This window comes from Symphodus melops (genome assembly GCF_947650265.1).
Source record: "Symphodus melops genome assembly, chromosome: 15".
Taxonomy (NCBI): domain Eukaryota; kingdom Metazoa; phylum Chordata; class Actinopteri; order Labriformes; family Labridae; genus Symphodus; species Symphodus melops.
In genome coordinates this window covers 5,577,955-5,597,685 of record NC_136705.1, presented here as the reverse complement: position 1 = coordinate 5,597,685, position 19,731 = coordinate 5,577,955, and the positions used below count along the sequence as shown (strand labels likewise).

The 19,731-nt window shown below is 39.3% G+C and overlaps 2 protein-coding genes across 2 annotated transcripts; both read left to right on the top strand.

The window, feature by feature from the left end:
- The first annotated feature begins 352 nt into the window (after window positions 1–352).
- On the top strand, window positions 353–16,306 carry mypn (myopalladin). Its single transcript, XM_079362452.1, has 21 exons — window positions 353–672; window positions 1,843–2,916; window positions 5,034–5,209; window positions 5,577–5,628; window positions 5,739–6,192; window positions 6,279–6,353; window positions 6,436–6,577; window positions 7,017–7,040; window positions 7,452–7,568; window positions 7,658–8,429; window positions 9,162–10,235; window positions 10,323–10,467; window positions 11,094–11,171; window positions 12,072–12,293; window positions 12,381–12,530; window positions 12,623–12,702; window positions 13,046–13,172; window positions 13,248–13,455; window positions 13,553–13,718; window positions 13,821–13,954; window positions 14,054–16,306. Exons 2-21 carry the CDS (start codon window positions 1,844–1,846, stop codon window positions 14,230–14,232), a joined length of 5,448 nt encoding a protein of 1,815 aa, XP_079218578.1. The 5' UTR covers window positions 353–672; window position 1,843; the 3' UTR covers window positions 14,233–16,306.
- Window positions 16,307–18,722: 2,416 nt separating this feature from the next.
- On the top strand, window positions 18,723–19,614 carry atoh7 (atonal bHLH transcription factor 7). Its single transcript, XM_079363207.1, has one exon. It carries the CDS (start codon window positions 18,859–18,861, stop codon window positions 19,279–19,281), a length of 423 nt encoding a protein of 140 aa, XP_079219333.1. The 5' UTR covers window positions 18,723–18,858; the 3' UTR covers window positions 19,282–19,614.
- Window positions 19,615–19,731: the final 117 nt, after the last annotated feature.

Here is a 19,731-nt window from a genome sequence, read left to right as displayed (position 1 = left end):
CATAGATTCATCATCCCCTGATCCATCATCATCATCATTATCATCCAAGATCTCCCATCACCATTGTCTGCACTCTAGGGGGGACATTAGGTAGTTTGCTGCTCTCAGTGCAGACATCCTTAAATGAAGTCTCCAGTTCAAGCATCAAATACTTTATGACAGTAATTTATACATCATCTTGTGTAAAATTAATACTTATTTCCTCGTCTCTCCTGTTTGATAGATATTAAAGAAATCTGATAAGCTAAATATGTTCTTTTCTCATAATAGGCCACCCTAGGCCAATCACATATTTGCATCACATATTAGTGTAATAGATTTTAATATTTGTGTTGAGTTAATATGTGTGTAAGAGTGAAACAAGGGGATTCCAACTGTAGGATGGACCTTTTTGATGAACCACCGGACGAGGAATTCCTTGACACCCTGCTGGCCAATAAGCAGGGACGCCCCTCAGCGACATGGGGCCTGGCCTTCCCAAAATAACCTGAAACTTCTGCGCTGACCAATGTTGTCACTTTGTTCTGGTGACAGTTTAGTCTAGCTCGGCTCCACATTTCCCGTTCACTCCAAGGTTAACTCGACAAAACTGTCCCGGGCTGCTGCCTGCGACAAAGATTTCTCCAGGTGGCAGCAACTCCAAGACTCAAGACGCGTCCTCTCCAAACACAGGTGCATTCTTATTCCCAGTCCATTCAAGGGTCTACTTAACCTATGTTTAATTCGAAGGTAAAATACATCACGACCTATTTTAATTGTTTGTAGTGGCTGAGATTGTCTTTTACACAAGTCTTAACTGCTGTAAATATCACCAGGAAATATCTTAAGCATGAAGCAGTTGACGGCATTAGTCTACTTCTTGTATGGTATTTAATTATCCTAACCTTTTTTATCTGCAACGCACATCAGGTCTACTTGTTTGTATGTCTAATTTTGTTTAATAAGATTAATGCTTGTTTACAATAACAAGGGCACAGGATGAAGGGGGCTTCTTTTTTGTAGATTTTTCATGTAAAGTGACCCCACGCTATTATTAGATATGACTTGGTGGGCTCGTAGCCTGTTTGAAAAGGATTAATGTACACAACAGCTGCAGCTTCAGGTCTGTTGGAAGGGCATTACCGCGTTTCTAAATTGCGCCGATTTGAGTGTCAGTAGCATATGTGTACCCTATCTCATGTCTGGATACAATAACTTACTCATAATTAGTGTCAATGTTGTGAAAAGATTTCATGTATTAATATAGAGGTTTGACTCAGTCGGCCGATCCAAGCAAGTCTTGCTCCTGTCAGAACCCGATAGACTAGGAAGATTCAAATTAGTCTGAAATAAAGACCAGTGGTTTCCAAAATTCTCTTTTAATCCATTCTATACTGATAATTTTTTTCGGACTTTTTTAGCCTACCTGGATTAACATGTAAGGACTTAAATAAATAAAAAAAAACTCACATTTTATTTTTGACCATGTTGTCAAGTTGTTTATTTCATATAAATATTATAGGGCAATCAATGGCTGTTTTGTCTATGATTTCATTTTATAAGAAAACGGTGAAAACGGACATCTTGCTTTTGCCTTGACATTTAAAGGGAATCTAAACACAGTTGTAGTTTACAAATGAAATGGTAAAACTAAACTAAACTAAATCATGTTTTTGTTAATCAATTTATTGGGTATTAGTTCCACTGCTTGCTATATGGTTTCATGTTGTTTAGATTTCTTAAGTTTGCAGTTTGAAACATAACAAAATCAATCCACCTATTACTACAGTGAATTTTTCTAACACGAACAGTGGATATGTAGGGTGTATTGTTGCTGAATTCTTTGTGGTTATTTTTCCACAGCATGCAAGATCCACCACCACTGTCTCAGCACTTAAAAGAGAGCTATCTGGCAGAAGATAGAGCCAAACAACACAATGAAATGAACCACTCAGATGCTTCTTCCTCACGCCTTCAAATCTATGGGTCACTCAAAGGTAAGGTGGAGGATTCTGTGGGCCACAATGATCCCCAATTACCAGACCTCTCAGCCTTCCTCAGCCAGGAGGAGCTGGATAAAAGTGTGAACCTTGCCTGCCAGGCCATTGGACACGGGCATCAAGAGGAGAGGGTGGATTTCAAAGCCTCTATCACTCCATTAACCCCTTCCAACATCTCCTCAGCGTCGGATTCTAACTGTGAATCCCCGTCTGTTCCATTGGCTAGCCATTCTAATGCTTCTTCTGTTGCTCCCGCCACTCTACCTGTCACCAATCCAGTCCAGGAATATAGAGATCTGCCACCAACACATGAAAAATGTACACCTGACAGAAAGGTGCTCAGAGCGTCCACAAGGCAGGAGAACGTAATCAGGAACAGCAGAGACTCTAGAGAAGAATTCAACGACTTCGACAGGCCAGTGAGGAATGCCCCGTACGGTCTTGAGACGCAGTCCAAGAAGGAGTTCCTCAATAAGGCAGCAGACTTCATAGAGGAACTCTCCTCTCTCTTTAAGGCCAACAGCTCCAAACGGATGCGACCGAAGGCATGCAAAACATACAGAAGTAAAAACCAGAGCAAGAGCCCGAATGACGAGACAGTTTTCCCCCTCAGCCATGATGACAGGGAGCGCACTGTCATGCCCATTGAGGTACAGAAAGAGAAAACCAGTCATGGTGTAAGCCATATACCAAAGGTCCCGTTGGAATATGAAATTGGGCACAAAGAATTCAAAGACTGCAGGATTATGGAAGAGTGTGACTCTTTTTCCCATGAGGTGGAGGCTGACAGCTTTGCCTTGACAGAAACTCCAAATCCAGCGGAGCCTGTGTGTGAGCCTCCTCAGTTCGTCCAGAAACTGAAAAGCAGGGAGGTTCCAGAGGGCAGCAAGGTCCAGTTAGACTGTATTGTTAAAGGATTACCTGTTCCTGAAGTCCGGTAAGGCTAACAAGTTTTGACTGATTTATTTTTTGTTCTCACTGGAGTTATATTTCTTCATCACAATCATGGCTCTAAAAAAAGATAGTGATGTAACTTTAAAGATTCTGAAGTCCACTTGGTTGTCTTGGGTAAAGATGTAATAACAAGAAGTATGAATAACGCATACAAGTTAATTTCTTTGGCCTAAATAGAAAGAGAGGGACTGTGTTCTTCCACAGCTTCCATGGTCTTCATAAGGAGTCTAAATTTTGATGTGCTGATATAGATAGATGGACAAAAATCTCTTTTCAGTAGTTTAAGTGTTATTTCTCCACTCCATAGTTATTGTATTTGTGGATATGACAAATGTGTCAAAGAAGTGTTGAAAGGTTCATATTTCCTATCAATGTCTGTAGTGTACTGCCTCCGGATTTAGCATTGTGTGTATTCTTAGTCTTTATTTAGCTTTCTGTGTAAATGTATCAGGATCAGCCAGTAAGAGCTCCCAGGGAATCTCCTCTTAGGTCCAGAGGGTAAACAGGCCTGACAGGTGCAGCCAGCAAAGTCTCTGACTCACAGACCAGCCGATTCCTCTACGACTCATGCTTTCAATTTAGACTCCTACAATTTAGACTGCCTCATGCAGAACACTTATATACCAGTCTATTTTTTGCTTATGTTGTATTTAATATTTGGTTCTAAGGCTTCAGTGTAATAACTTCACAAATACTAACTTTTCCAGAGGAATACTGTTTCTATAAACTGCTTTTTAATCTTGGGTCTGTCTGTCTGTCTGTCTGTCTGTCTGTCTGTCTGTCTGTCTGTCTGTCTGTCTGTCTGTCTGTCATTATTAATAATGACTTTTTAATATGATAATTGTCCTATCTTGAAAATTCAACATTGTAAAACAGAACATTATATAATTCAACTTCTCATCATTGGCTTAAGGATGCTGACTTGATGTAGCTTGGTTCAAGCTCATTAATTAAGTTTGAAAAAAAACCCCATCATCAACTGGGGTAAATAATGAAATATAGCTGCTTATAAAACTGTTTTGTGTTGGTCATCTTAATCACATCAACCGTTCATTGAAAACACTTTTAATCCTGGCTGGCATGCTGCTGTTACTTCTTGTTTTACAGGGAAAGGGATCAGGTTTGCTCATCAAAACATTTTCTACTTGGCCTACATAACTCCACTGAATGGCACCATTCCAAAGGCACTATAAGCAATGATACCACCATGGTACCAGCCACATTGAAACACTTTCAGAACATAGCAAGAACCCAAACCGAGTACTGTAGAGAGTGGATTGCAAAACACAACTCCTTCAGTTACAGAAAAGTGACAAAAAATGAACAGATAGTAGCCCAATGTGCTGAAATATATCAGATTCAGGGCAGAAATGTTTGCTTCAGGGTAAATGGGTGTAAACGATGTAGGAGATACACAGATCTTGACCCAAAATGCAATTAATGGAGGGAATGTTTTACGAAAGTTGTTCATCATTCTGTTGGAGTTTTCATGATGTTCAATTGGGGTGTTGTGGTCTTAACAAAACATTGAAAAGCTTTTTCTTTGATTTATCACCAAATTGCTAGTATGATCAATTTGGTGAGCAATGATATTTTACCAGCATTTATCAGGCTGGTCCTGATTTATTGGCTGTATATAGTATGTTGCACTAAAACTTGCAATGGGTTGTTCTATAATCACTAAGTATTCTTATTCTTGAAGTTCTAGGGAAGGAGAGGAAAGATATCTATTATCTGCCCAGTTACAGAAACAAATTACTGTTTTACTGACTGCATTACTGATCCAAATAGTTTATGCAAAGTGCTAAAATCTGTTATCTATTTGATGCACCCAAGATACGCTGTGTATAACCCCAGATCTTTAAAAAAAAAAAACATGCAGAGAAAACTTTTTTAAATGTTTCATTTTTGTTTGTTCACAGTAAAATGTTCACCAGCCTTTAGTATTCACATGAATACGTGTGTGTGTGTCCATGTCTGCGACAATGTGCAAACACATGCACAAACAATACAGGAATTAGCCCATACAGCTAATGGCTGTGGTAATAACATCCCTGTGCTATGTCGTAATAACCCGTTTTCTCTCCATGTTTTTTACAGGTGGTTTTGTGAGGGCAAGGAGCTGGAGAACAGCCCTGACATTCAGATCATTACCAATGGGAATCTGCACTCTATGATCATCGCAGAGGCATTTGAGGAAGATACTGGACGCTACTCTTGCTTCGCATCTAATTTCTATGGCACTGACTCTACATCAGCTGAGATCTATGTTGAAGGTATTTCTTCTTCTTTTTTTTTTATCCACAATTATATGTAAGACAAAATGTGTCCAAACAACGGAAATTGCTTCTATGTCTCGGATTGGACATGTTGTTACATGGAGACATGTAATAAAGTATAACACAGGGACAAGTTAATATCTTGTGCATACAATATTTTCTATTTTGTTTTACTTTTTGGGAATGAATGAACTTGCTGCTAAAAGCAACAACAAATAAGAGATATACCTTGGGAGTATAGGGTCCTCTTAATCCTTTTCTCCACTTAGTAAACAGATGTTTGTTGCTGTTTCATGTTTAAAATGTAATAAAGAAGTTAAATCCTGAGTGATTCAGCATGTGTGCTTGTTGTTTAAACCAACAGGTGCCTCATCTTCCGATTCTGAGGGGGAACAGCGCTTTGGACGTGAAGCCCAGTACGTTTGAGTCAAATGATGTTTCAAAAATAAATTATGTGGATCTTTGGCCACCTTAATGGAACTCTGAACATGACCGGTACTGTTTTTTTCCCCATAATTTCCCAAAGGCTGCAGAAGAAATCCTTACCTCCATCATCAAGCCAAACTGTTTCCACCGAAGATGAACACTCTGCATCATCCCATCCAGCATCGACCACTGAGAAATCACCTGAAGAGCACTTCTCTTCAACAGTTAACCAAATAATCACAGAACCTCCTCTGCCAGTCCAGACAACAGCAACCATAATTCAAGCTCCAGAGGTCTTTAAAACACCTTTGGCTTCCAAAGCACACCTACATTTGGAGGAGACAACTGTGTTACCCTTGCCGGTATTTCCTATCCTGTCAGCTGGGGATAAAGAACTTTCTGGAGTCCAGGAAGTTTCAACATCCATCTCAGACATATTCACAACCCCTCAACAGCTGACAACTACAACGAAAGCTACATTACAGTCTGCCAACTCATTGGATTTGTCTGCCCTGCCAATTTTTTCAACTCAAATGCAAACACCCCAATCTGAGGTAGAAGAGACATTTCATGTAAATGTTTATTTAGTGTTATTTTTTGTATGTTAATCAACATATTACCTGTGGATTCGTATCTTTAGGGTCAAACCTCAAACAACAACTATATTCAAAGGATGAATGGGCAACCAGTCATGGCTGCTCCTGTATTCTCAAAGGTAGAGTAATTCTCAAAGGATGGACAGTGCTACTAACTGTTTTGTATATTAATGTGACTTATAGAATGTCTTTTCAAACCAGATTCTGAAGGATCTCCTTGCATCAGAAGGCCAGCTGGTGGTGCTAGAGTGCCGTGTGAAAGGGCTACCATCGCCTCAAGTGGACTGGTACAGAGATGGAAAAATCCTGGAGGACTCTCATGATTTTCGAATCCTGCAAAAAAGTAAACTTCATTATCTTAACTATTGAAAATGTAGATTACCTTGAAGGAGTTAAATCTTCAAAGTACCTACTGCAAGTACATTGTCATGCCTTCTCTAGTTTGATAAAGGAGTATTTTGAAATGCAGGGGTTATAACTTCAGAGATGTTAAGATTACGGACGCGTTTTTAACCAATACATCTTAAAAGTTTTAACATACTGTTTCGGCTATCATCTTATTTAACTGGAGGTGGACTTTTTGACAGCCCACTAAAATGTTTGCTTTTGTGTCATGAATTATTAATCTTAAAAAATCTTATACTTAAAGAAAATTTAAAAAAAAGTATGAGTGATATATGATTAGTAATAAACAAAAAGTATAACAGTGGTAGTTATTCTTAAAGGACAGCTTCTTTTAATAAATTAATCAATGTAATCATACTATTTGTCGTTTGTTTCAGAGCCCAGATCTCCAGTTGACACAGGTATATATATTTTGCATTTTCTCCTCCGTGAAACACACGTGTTGACTGAAACCAGCAGCTGCCTGTCTGTACATGTTCATATTACTCAGCTTAGTGTTGTAGTCCTTGGCTAAGGCTTATGCTCTTCTGTGTACAAGTGTGAGCCCGTGTTGCTTTTTCCTGGCTCAGAACCATATAAGGTAGTCTCTCATCCTGTGGTAAACCACCTCGGTAGATCACTTCAATCTGCTTTCACTGCAGATAGACTTTGAGCCCCAGTGGCTCAAACAAACCTTACTGGTGGGCATTTAGAAAAAAAAGAAGCCATGTCCCTACATCTACATTAGTCTAGTTGAGTAATTAATGTAATATGGTGAAAGTGAACCAACTTCATTATCTGACCATCTTCTTTTTTTACACCATTACTTCTAGAGGAAATATGCACTCTAGTCATTTCTGAAGTTGTCCCTGAAGATTCAGGAGTTTTTACCTGTACAGCAAGCAACAAGTATGGAACCGTTAAAAGCACTGCTACACTCAGAGTCACAGGTAACATTCTTTGGTTTAGAAAAACACACTTATCATACAGCTTTACAAAAGTGCATTGACATGACTGATATCTCTCTGGTTCTCATCAGCTGGTGGCAGCAATAGCAACCATGAAAGGCCTTTCAGCGGTTTAACAATGGAGTCTAGTCAAATCCAAGGCCCTTCCCCCTCAGCTCCCACTTCAAACCTTCAAACAGATATCAACAATTCCAGCAGCATCAAGCCACTCTCCAGGAACATCATCCTAGACCCTGTCAATTCTAGCACTCTAGGCCCAGAACCCTTCAACAACAGAGCCTTCAGTCTGGACTCCAACTGTTCCAGCATGTTGTGTCCAGACACTCTCCGCACCAGTATACCCAGTATGGAACCAACTGGCCTAAGCAGCAGCTCCTTCCTAAACTCGTGCAACACCAGTCCCAAGAATTTTAATCCTATGTACTTTCATCAGGAACCTCCTGAATGCAGTAGAGCGTGTCTCGAACCAGAGAGCAGGAGCCAGGTTCCCTCGCACCAGAAACCTTTCATTTCTCCATGTGTAGTTGGTACTTCTGCTGAGCAGGATGCTTCCCCATCTTCAGTAATATCACCTGACACAAGCATCAAATTAAAGGAAACCACAAACCACCAGAACACTGGCCCTAATGTGGTGTCACTCCCTGATCCCCCTCCAAACTCTTGCTTGAAGACAGGCACTCTGACCAATCAGAAAGTCTCACGCTCTGGCTCCAGAGTTGGTCTGCGTGTGCACTTTAAGCTGCCTGAGGAAGAACATTGTGATGTTTCCAGTGAGTCTGATGAAGAAACCCAGAAAATGTCATTCAATAGAGAACCACCACCAGTGCTGACTAAACCTAAACTGTGAGTAGAGAAAAAAAAAAACTAATAAAAAGTATGAGTTTTAGAAATGTCACAGCTGTGCTGAAACTCTTCACTAAAGTCTGTCAAAGAAGTCTTCAATGCTGTAATGTAATATTTTGTAGATGAGTTCCAAAAACATGTCCTTAGTTTGTACTGCTCAAAGCTGTGGGCTGTGAGGTGGGAGGTTCTTCACGGGCTGGCTCCAGTAGCCACTGTAGTCAGTTGCAATCCATAAATGCATGCAGACTTCAAATGTGGACCTTCAAACTTTCAAGAACAAAGGATGGCATTTTCTACCTGTAAGTGTACTTCTTTGCATTCGTGGTTATTTGTTATGTAATCTCAATCGTTTATAGTCATCTTAAATCTTCAATATTCATGCTGTAAATGAAATCCTCCATGCTTGTACTTATACTTTGAATCATAGGCTTGAAACATAAATATTTACATTATCATTTTTCCAGTACAGTTTAGCCTGGACTAAATTGCAGTAATTGTATGATTAATAGTAGGGACATTGTAAGAACGTGAGCTGAGAGTGTCCAGAACCGGAACAGTGTTTTGTTACTAACTTGTTGGAAGCCCATAAAAGGCCATAGTATTTTGCTTGGCGGCTCATTCCTCTGGGGTTTACTAAGTTGACACAATTACAACAGTGAACTGAGCCCCCTTTCATTTCACAGTTTGAGTCTAATGTCATTGGATGTGTTTACATTTTTGCTTTATCAACAGGGACCAGGCCCAGCTCCAGCTTCTGCACAACCAAGTCCTGATGGAGCAGCAAGAGACTGAACCGAAACTGACCCAAACTCATATCCGGCCTAAAACCCAACCTCCAGTCCAGGTCCAGATCCAATCTGATGTTCCGAACTCCAGTGGAAGTCTGCAGTGGTCACCTGGAATACAACATGAGCCCCATCTGCAACCTTTTCAGCCATATCTGCATTCTGCTACACCTCTGAAGCAGACGTCCAACTGTGCATCTCAAATGGCCAACACTCCTCCTGCTCCATCTCTGAGTTCTGGCGCTGAACTAAAGAACCCAAATTCAAATCTTTTTAGCATATCTCCATCATCTCCCATTAGCTTCCCACCTTTGATTTCTCAGCCAAAGTCTTCCTCAATAGTAAACTCCCCTCTACCTTCCCCACAGCTGAGCGAAGTTCCTCTCATCAGAAACCAAATGAATACCATCCATGCCTCCATCCTCAACCTCTCCCCTGCAGCTCTTGCAAGTACCTCAACAACACCCCACTGTTTCTCTCCTCCTGGCCAGAAGCTTAGTACAGTCTCTACAGATTCAACGTCAAGCTTACTGCAAATCACATCTCCTACACCCCTACTGAGAAGCACATACACCTCCCTCACTAACTTAGCAGCCACCTCCCACACATTCAACTATGCCAGGCCGAAAGAGTTCATAGCCGCTCAGACTTTCTCACCAGTCAGGAGTCCTTCCCCAAATGAATCACCCGTCCCGCTGCTCCAAGAACTAGCTGCAGAGCTTAACTCCTCTGCTGCCAGCTCCCCTACTCTGCCACCAACCTCTCCACCACCAGGAACATATCCCATGCGAGTGCTCAGGTCTCCCACCAGCCCTACCTGCCTCATGTCCTCACCTCCACCAGGGTCAACGTTATTCACTGTACCAGCCCAGTTGCCACCCAACGCATCCTCTCCCACCTCCAGCAGCTCAACTCCCAGCCCCACTCAAAACCCTGTAGCGTTCTTGAGCTCTGTCCTTCCTTCCCTTACCCCAAGTCAGGCCACCAACTCAATGGGTTTGCCAAAGGGAGCTCCTTTAGGGTATGCCCTATCTGATGAACCAACATGCTTTCGTGATTGATAACTTCGGTTATTATTTGAAACAGATATCCTCTCTCTCTTTTTCAGGTTTCGAAAAAAGGCTCCCAAGATGCGCATCCCATCGACTGAAGACGTGCGTGAAAACAAAGAAAGGATCCTACACAATATTGAGAAAAAGCTTCAAAGCTTTCAAAGCTTTAAAGACGATACTCTAAATTTATCTCAACAGCAGGTACTAAGGCTTTATTCAGGCTGCACACATGTACGACATAAGCTTTTATTTTTTCAACAAATTACAAATTACATGTCTTGGGTTTTTTTTTTGGCATAGTATGAACAGCACAAAATCATCAAATATGAACCTTTCTGTTATAATTTGGCCCCTTTATCATGCATGTTCCTAAATTAGATATTTGATCGACTTCTATAATGTGAATTTAATCTGAACAGGTGTAGTCTAACACTGGGTTGTCTAGCCTGTAGGCTAATTTTAATACGATAGTCCACTTAATTCTTATAATATACATTGATTTCAGCCATTAAATCAAGATTACTTTCAAGAACATTTACCTTCCTTTTTAAATTTGAACTTAGGTATTCATTGTTAGTGTCCATCAGATATTTTACAATGCAAAATATTATAGATACACTGAACAATTCTTTGAAAACACAGTCTTCAATTCCTCAAAAATCAGACATCATTTCCATATGCATGGTTATCTATCATTGCTTGTTCATGACTGTCACAACAACATGTGCTTGGTTATAACTGTAGCATGTGTGTTTATCTATGAGTATGTTGGTTTGTATAGTATGTGGTCTTGGGTGATGTCATCATCCATCATTATCCTCTCATAGAAGCTGAGTAATGAGGGGAAAACAGGGAGCAGACCCCTCGGACCAAACATACCTGCTACTGTCATTAACATTGATGAGGTACAAAGATCGTTCCTTCCCAAGTTTTGCTTTGCTCAAGGCTGTATGGGCTGTTCAAATGTTTAAGAGAGATTATAAAACCTCTCTTACACTTATCAAAATACTAAGATGAATAAATACCTTGAACATGAGCATCTGTTAGCTTATGCACTGTATGTTATGTACTAATTTTCAAACGAATGGAAAAGGAAAGGTTACATTTAAAAAAGTCCACTATTGTGTAAAACTGTATTCAAATGTTGTTTGCATTTTACAGTTTCCCAGTAGGAGAGTCAATGTGCAACCCTTTTCTAAAAAAAAAAAAAAGAAAGAAATTTGCCCAGAAATCTGCTAATTGTCCTTACATGTTACACCTTTTAACAAATTCCTTTTAGTTTTGTCTTTACTCACATCCAATAAATTTAAAAGGTGTGGAGAGAGTCCTAATAAAACATATACTGCTTAAATGTTTACAAATGTTGTTAATCAGCTCTACAGTTTCTCTTAACAGCTCATCTTCGTCTGTTCTCTGGTTTACCTCCAGCTTAATATTGTTTGATTGGATGAAGAAAGTGTGTTGACAACTATGTGTGATACTATCAGACAGAAGCATCTGCATGCTCTTCATCATCAAGAAGTTTAAAGTCACAATCTGTATCTTTTTCTTCTGATATCTGAATTACAGATTGTTACTTTAATGCCTCTGTTGCTGTTTAGATGCATGCTCCCACTCCTAGTTACTGCATTTCTCTCTAAGAACATGTGTTGCTTATCTTAAAGTCAAAGGATCCAAGAGAAGTATATTATATGCATGTTACTTTAATTATAGGATTTCAGAGAAATGTGCTGTAGACAAAAAAGCAGAATGCAATAACTAATAATTTACTTTTCCTATTGCTTTATTGTTGTTTCCTTTTCCAGGAGTACAGAGTGTCGAGTTTTGAGCAGAGACTTATGAGTGAGATTGAGTTTCGTTTGGAACGAACACCTGTACAAGAGTCAGACGATGAAGTGCAGCATGATGACGTCCCTAGTGGAAAATGCATTGCACCCATATTTGAAAAGAAACTTAAGAACTTTAGAGCCATGGAAGGTGTTCCTGTCACTTTCTCATGTAAAGTGTTGGGAATCCCTGTTCCAAAGGTAAGAGTTAAAAACTGTGCCAAATAACATTGAGACCTTTCCTCTAAATCCTGCCTATTAACCTTTCACATCTTTGTCTCTTCTCAGGTTTACTGGTTTAAGGATGGCATACAGATATTGAGGAAGAACGTCCACTACAAAAAAATTAGAGAGGGGGATGGGACCTGTTCTTTGCATATAGAGTCCACTACTAATGATGATGACGGCAACTACACTGTCATGGCAGCTAATCCGCAGGTGATTATTCACACTCAGTCTCCATGTTCATTTTGTTTAGATTCTCTCCAGCTACAAACCTGACTTACTTTTTGACATTAAATGATCATCAGGGACGAATCAGCTGCTCAGGTCATTTGATTGTCCAAACAGGATCTCTCAGAAACCGACTGACACCTGTCCACCCTCAGAGGTGAGTTCCAATCCTTAAACGCCTGCAACAACTATCGCTGCTTTCACCTTTCAACAAGCATGCTAAAATGAAAGTCTGCAACGGACAAGCACTGTTCAGGCCAGCTGTGTGAACAAGGAGTTTGCAGTGTTACTCCCATGTATACAAAGAAGCCCTCTGCATCCTGGGGACACAGACAGTTATTGATCATTTGTCTTGACAAAAATAGTACTAGGGGATTATCTATACAAAAATGGCAATGTGGCGGAAGGGCACACACAATGTGCCATTACATAGACAAACATTGATGATTATAAATGCAGTTTTGCTCCATAACATGCTCTGTTCAACTCGTGTTTTTAAGGGTACGGGTCCGTATACAGGAAGTTGAAAGTGAGCAAACCCAGGAGCGCTTTTTTCAGCCTCACTTCCTCCAGGCACCCGGTGACATGCTAGCTCACGAGGGAGGACTGTGTAGACTAGACTGTAAGGTCAGTATGCACTATGTTTTGGCACTGATACAACCAGAAAAGAGTTTGAACTCATCATTTTAAAAAATGTTTTAGGTGAATGGCCTACCCAACCCAGAGCTCATGTGGTTGGTCAATGGGAGACCAATCTATCCAGACCTTAACCACAAGATGTTGGTGCGGGAGAATGGCATCCATTCTCTTGTCTTTGATCCTCTAATCCAGAATGACAGCGGGACATACACCTGCATTGCAAGCAACAGAGCAGGGCAGAGCTCTTTTACTCTCGAACTGAAAGTAGTAGGTAAGGACTGAATACCATCAATGACTTTGCTTTTAGATGATGAACAGTAATTAAGTTCCATGCCCTGTTTGGCCCATTAATGTCATGTCCACTTCAGAGAAAGAGATGAAGCACCCTCCCAAATTTGTGGAGAAATTGCAGAACATGGGTATTCCAGAAGGAACCCCGGTAAGGCTTGAGTGTCGGGTGATGGGTATGCCACCTCCAATTATCTTTTGGAAGAAAGACAATGACAGCATTTCTAAAACTAAGGAAAGAATAAGGTAGGTAGGAGTTTTCAGCCTGTCTTTGTTATTTACCACAGTTTAATAGTTTCAAAAAGGATTTTTGAATTGAACTGAATTATTGATTATTTTCTATTTCAGTATGACCCAGGATGCAACAGGATATGTATGTCTCCTTATACAGCCAACAACAAAAGATGATGCTGGCTGGTATACAGTGTCTGCAAAAAATGAGGCTGGAATTGTTTCCTGCACCTGCAGACTTGATATCTATGGTAAATGTGCCGTGTAGCTCTGTAACTATCAGCTTTATTATAAAATGTGCAAATTTGTTTTACTCAAATGATAACACTGGCGACCTGCTGCATCTTTAGCACAGTGGCATCAGAGCATCACGGCACCCATTAAGAAGTCTCCACGCACTGGCAGCCGCTATGCTGCTTTGACAGGGCTGGGAATTGACATCAAGTCAGCCTTCCAAACATCAGAGACCAGCCCGATCCTGTTCTCCAGCTGCCCTCCTGAGGCGAATCTAGAGAGCGAGGAGCTTTGAGCTCAACAACCACAACACATTGGCGACCTTTAGAGGGTTCCCAGCCCATTCTGTCTGTTGTCTAACTGTAGGAGGTAGAAGAAGTATGATGATCCAAGCAGACTGTTGTGTTATTTGTGAGACTCATTTGAATTGATACATTCAGGATAGAGAGGCAAAGTGTTTGTGTTATAACTATCAACACTGAAAGTGGGTTTGCCAGCATTCCTATCCAAAAGTTATATAAAAAGTTTATTTCCTAAAAAGTTGGGATCTTGCGTGAAATTTAAATTTAAAACAGAACATGATGATTTGTAAAACATTGAAACCCCACCTTTGATTGTAAATGTTACACAGATGATGTATTAAATGTTAAAACTGTTATTTGGCTACTTTTCGAAAAGTAAATACCCAATTGTAATTAGATACTAGCAAAACCTTTTTAAAAGAAAGTCAGGACAGGGTCATGCTTACCACTCAATTGCATCACCTTTTCTTTTTAACATAACTCTGTAAGTGTTTTTTTTAACTGAGGAGACCTATTTCTCTAACTTTCAAAGTGTTATGTTTACATTTCTTGCTTAGTGTAGGATTTTAGCAGTTAAGGGTCTCCTTTTGTCTTAATTGAGGCTTCATAATTCGCCAAACATTCTACATTCTTGTGCGAATTATAAGGCGTGTTTGTCACTCAGATGTCACTGTCCCAACTCTTTTGAAACATATTTGCATCAAATTCACACTGGGCACAAAACGTCCACAAAAACAATGCCGTTTTCTCATTTTCAAAATTGGACATGTTGCGTTTGTGTCTATTTCCAGTTAAAAAGGGGGTTTAATGTTATGTTAACCATCACATTCTGTCGTCATTTATGTGTTACACAATGTACTACCTTTTTAGGAATTGAGGTTGTACAGAAAAAGACTGACTGAAACGTCTTAGCTCTTGAGCCATCATTGGAGTTAAAATATGTTCTTTGACAGATTTGAATGATTCACGTTTGTTTTTTACATTATTTGTTAAATAGTAAGGTTGATGCTGAATGTCTGTGATCAACATGTGTTCTTAATTGTAAGTCCTTTTTACATGGATACTAGCATCAATTATTTTATAACAAATCATGAATGCATGTACTTGTAGCAATAGCTTTCGTACAAAGTAAACAATCTGAGTAGTTGTGATTGTCTGTGTCGAGATTTAGTGTTAAATAGACAACTGAATGTGCTATTTAGATCACTTTATTTAAAGGGCTACAGCAAAATGAGATTTAACTACATTTTTGCATAATGTTATTTTATGTGCGTGCATGCAAAATGCGTAAAGTGACTCTATAATGTTTAACAAACCTTTTTTTGGGGGGGTAGTAATAATAAGATGATGTTATGTTTCCTTGGCGGTTAGGAAAACATGTTAAATTTAGTTTTGTGGTCTTGGTTGCAACTGACTAAGTTCAAAGCCTTATATGATGATACATTATATTTTAAACGTTTAAAATTGGTTGTGTGATAGCATCGATTGCTACCTCTTCTATTTATGGTATGTTGGTTAAAAAAAAAAAGTTTTTGCTGTCAGGATTTAGAGCCTATTTTAACTCAACTTTAATCAAAGCCATATCAGCCTTAACTAATGTTTGAAACAAATTGAACAGCTCAGTCATAAACCAATTAAGCATTGCTAACGAGTCAAATTAGAGAGGAAAAGAGTTCAATTAGGCATAAAATTACATTCACCTTACTGACCTAATTATACTCAAAGCCTCATTAGACCAGCTGCCGCTAGGCCTACTTGTTTACTCAGTCCTGTGCTGTAGTCATAAATATGTGTGGGTCTAGAATGTGGTGTTTATCTGACTTTCTTCTCAAAAGTAATCTGAATTCAATTATCGTTGAAGTTGTGTTAAAAAAGAAGCAACCTTCAATTGAAAAAGAAGTCCAACAATAATTACATTTGTTTAAAGAACCAATGCTCCAGGTTTATTTCAACACAGCAATCAAAGTCCACACATTAGAGACCAAAAGTATTAGCATGCTTGTGATGTGTTTTTATGCTCACTAATGCTATGTTTTATGCTCATTCAATAAAGTATAAGGTTATTTACATTGCCTTGTTAGATTATTCTGATGAGATTTATCAAATGACACTACAAATGGAATCCATTTTTGCACTTTCTCCTGTTCCAAAACATATGCTTTCTGGTCTAATCTCCATCTTAATTTTCAAGGTTATATGTTTCTGTTTGAGCAGGCAGGTCACTATTTAGGTGTAACATATGGCTTTTGACTGAGGGCATGGCTTAGTCATTGGTGCTCAAACTAGCAAGTCTTGTTGGGGTGTAAAAAAAAAAAAAAATCAGAGTGGACAACATTGACGGCTGAGACAAGGCCATCAGACAAGACAAGCAGCAGCTGGCATACTACATCAATCTGTGATCAATGAACCAACTGGTAGATGGGATTATATGCCTAATTGCACAGCAAACCAGTCCATCCAAAAATGACCAGACAGCCTCAGCTTGTGTCCATGACCCAATATCAGTGAGGCATTATTCCAGGCTCTGACAGTTATTAATGATTCATAGGCTGCCTCTTCGACCAAGCTTTGAGTTTGTCAATACAAAGTTAAACATGCTACATGTCATGCTACATCCCTGACAAAGGAAGTTGGTCGGAGATAAAGAAGTAGAGGTTTTGATCCTTTAATTAAATAATACCATAGTGATAAAGGGCTCCATTACAAGTCAGCTGCACACATTTTACTACTCAAGTTAAAATATACCTTCTATAAAATATAAGTGTAAGTCATGTAATATCAAAAGTGCTTCATGTAAAATCTGTCTTTTAATTTTATAGGATTTCTACATCATTGCTGCAGTTAGAACTGTATATTAATTATGTAGCTGGTAAAGCTTGGACTTCCTCTTACACACTTAATAATGCTGGGTATTTCATTAATTTTCTTAAAAGCTTATTAATATTAAACAGAAATTAAACAGTAACTACAGCTGATAGCTTAATGAATTAGAGTCAAAATATTACTTAAAATATTTATTAGTACTTCAGTGGCTCATCAAATTCTATCCCTTATTTTTCTTAAATGTAGACAATTTGACAAGGTGCAACAGAGGTACTTTTTTAAAGTAAGGTAAGTGGTTTAAAAGAACAGCAGTGATGTTAATGCTTGCTTTTAGATCAACATCAGTATTTTTCATATAAAACTATCCTGCAGAATTTAGAAATTGAATGTTAACAGATGGGCGGATAAGCAAATGATTCTGTCTGCCCCATTCTCTCGGCCCACTACTCAGATCAATTATTTATTCCTCGTGGTCTAAGGTACACAAGGAACTTCAATGCATCACACAGACATAGTTTGTTTTATCCTTAGCTGGATAGTTTATCAGACTAAAATCACTTTTTTTTCAGGGTAATATCATATTTCACAGATGCAAAAATGAGCCTTCATAAGTGCAGTAATCCGTATGCCATCCTGGCCCCTATTGTTTGAGAACTATAATCCCTTGATTTGTGTTTAAAATCCCTCAAATTACAAACCACACCTCCACTACCGTACCTCAGGCTAATCTCAGATTATACTCATAATAACATAGGGATTAGTTAAATAAGAAGTGAAAGCGACTTTTTTGGTGGTTTATGTAGCTAAATAAAAACAAAGGAAGGAAAAAAAAATAATAACGTGGGGAATATCACAGATAAATAAAAAGACAATTCTGGAAAGTATTAGTTCATAAAAAAGGAACGTGTTTACTAAACTATAAAGTTAGATACTGTATTTATTTGTGTGTGTGTGTGTGTGTGTGTGTGTGTGTGTGTGTGTAGTTATAATTTCAACATTACAAATCCATGTTCTTTTATTCGCCAACCACTGATGAAAACGATGCTCCATATTATCTCTACATTCTGTTATATGGAGTTCAGTCCTCAAAGGTTTATAAACGGTTTTCTTTTCTATTTTCTAGAGATAGAGATTACGGCAACAAATGTTAGCTTCATGTTAATCTTTGCCTTTTAAAGGTTGGTTTGCATGGTCAGCTGTGGTGAGTTTGGCTACCAGATGGTAGACTTTCTGTGTTTGTGACACATGTCACATAATTGAAGCCACGACTAGATAACCCAGCCAAAGATAATTGGAATTTCATTAAGGTCTTGTGTGTGTGTTTTTGTGTGCTTGTGTGTGTGTGTGTGTGTGTGTGTGTGTGTGTGTGTGTGTGTGTGTGTGTGTGTGTGTGTATGCCTGAGTGTGAGGGCTGAGAGTGGGTGTGGGTATTGTGGGCGTGGGTCTGTCTGAGTGTGTTCGTGTCTTAGTAATACAGAGGATATGTGGTGTGTGATTGTGGTTGGGGGGGTGGGGGGGTGTCCACCTGCTGCCACCTGTTCATTAGTCCTATCTTATAAAAGCTACTTCTTCTCAGTATACTGTATCACTGACATCTTGGACTCCTTACACTCTACACTGTCAGGAGTTACAAGTCTTGCACCCAGGACATACAGCTCGGAGCTCGCTGTGAGATCAAGAAAGGTGAGGAGCCCTAAAACCAAAACTGGAAACTTCTATTATAGATCTGTTGGTTGCCAGCTGAGTTTTTTTCTGATCAGAGGACTTACTTTGGTTTGATTCTTCAATCCAAAATCATGAAGTCTCGTCGACCAAGCTGCAATGATTCTGGATCAGAATCTTCGGAACCAGACTCTAAGAATCCAGAGACTGCAACAAGGCGACGGATGGCTGCCAATGCCAGGGAGAGAAAGAGGATGCAGGGTTTGAACACAGCCTTTGATTGCTTACGCAAAGTGGTCCCCCAGTGGGGCCAGGACAAAAAACTGTCAAAGTACGAAACTCTGCAGATGGCCCTCAGCTACATCATGGCCCTCAATCGGATCCTGACAGACCCAAAGAGGCACGATGCTCCTTACAGGCAGTGGCTGGACCTGCAGTTTGACTGTGATCAGCCTGAAAACTACCCCTGCCTTATGAGATATGACTCTCCAACTGGAGAGGAATGTATCCACTCTTCAATCTTGTATCAGTTCAAGAACCACATGGTCCACACATGAACAGCTTCCATTTGATAGATAATCAATCACTTTGTTGGATCAGAGTGACTATGTGAATAGAGAGAAAATACAGTATTGCTTTATTTCCTTTTTGTGTTGTATGCCATTTTTGTGTGATGTTCATACAGGGTTAGCAATATGAAGCATTGTTTTCTTTAATGTATGACAAGAAATGAAATATATTGTCATTACAGACCACTAGATTGTATCAAAACATAGCCAATGGTGTCTTTTACCAGTCATTGCATTACCCTAAATTACCTAAAGAATAGGCAATTCGTATCTTTTTATCAGCTGTTTGTTGATTTGAGATGTTCAGTTCATTTTGAGAAAATGTTGTGGTCTAAATTGCATAGTTATAATGAATTAAACCTGTTTCGCTGAGTTTAAGTACCCATGTGTAGAGTTAAAGAAATACCTCTATTGTGATTAATTTAAGTTTTGCATCAT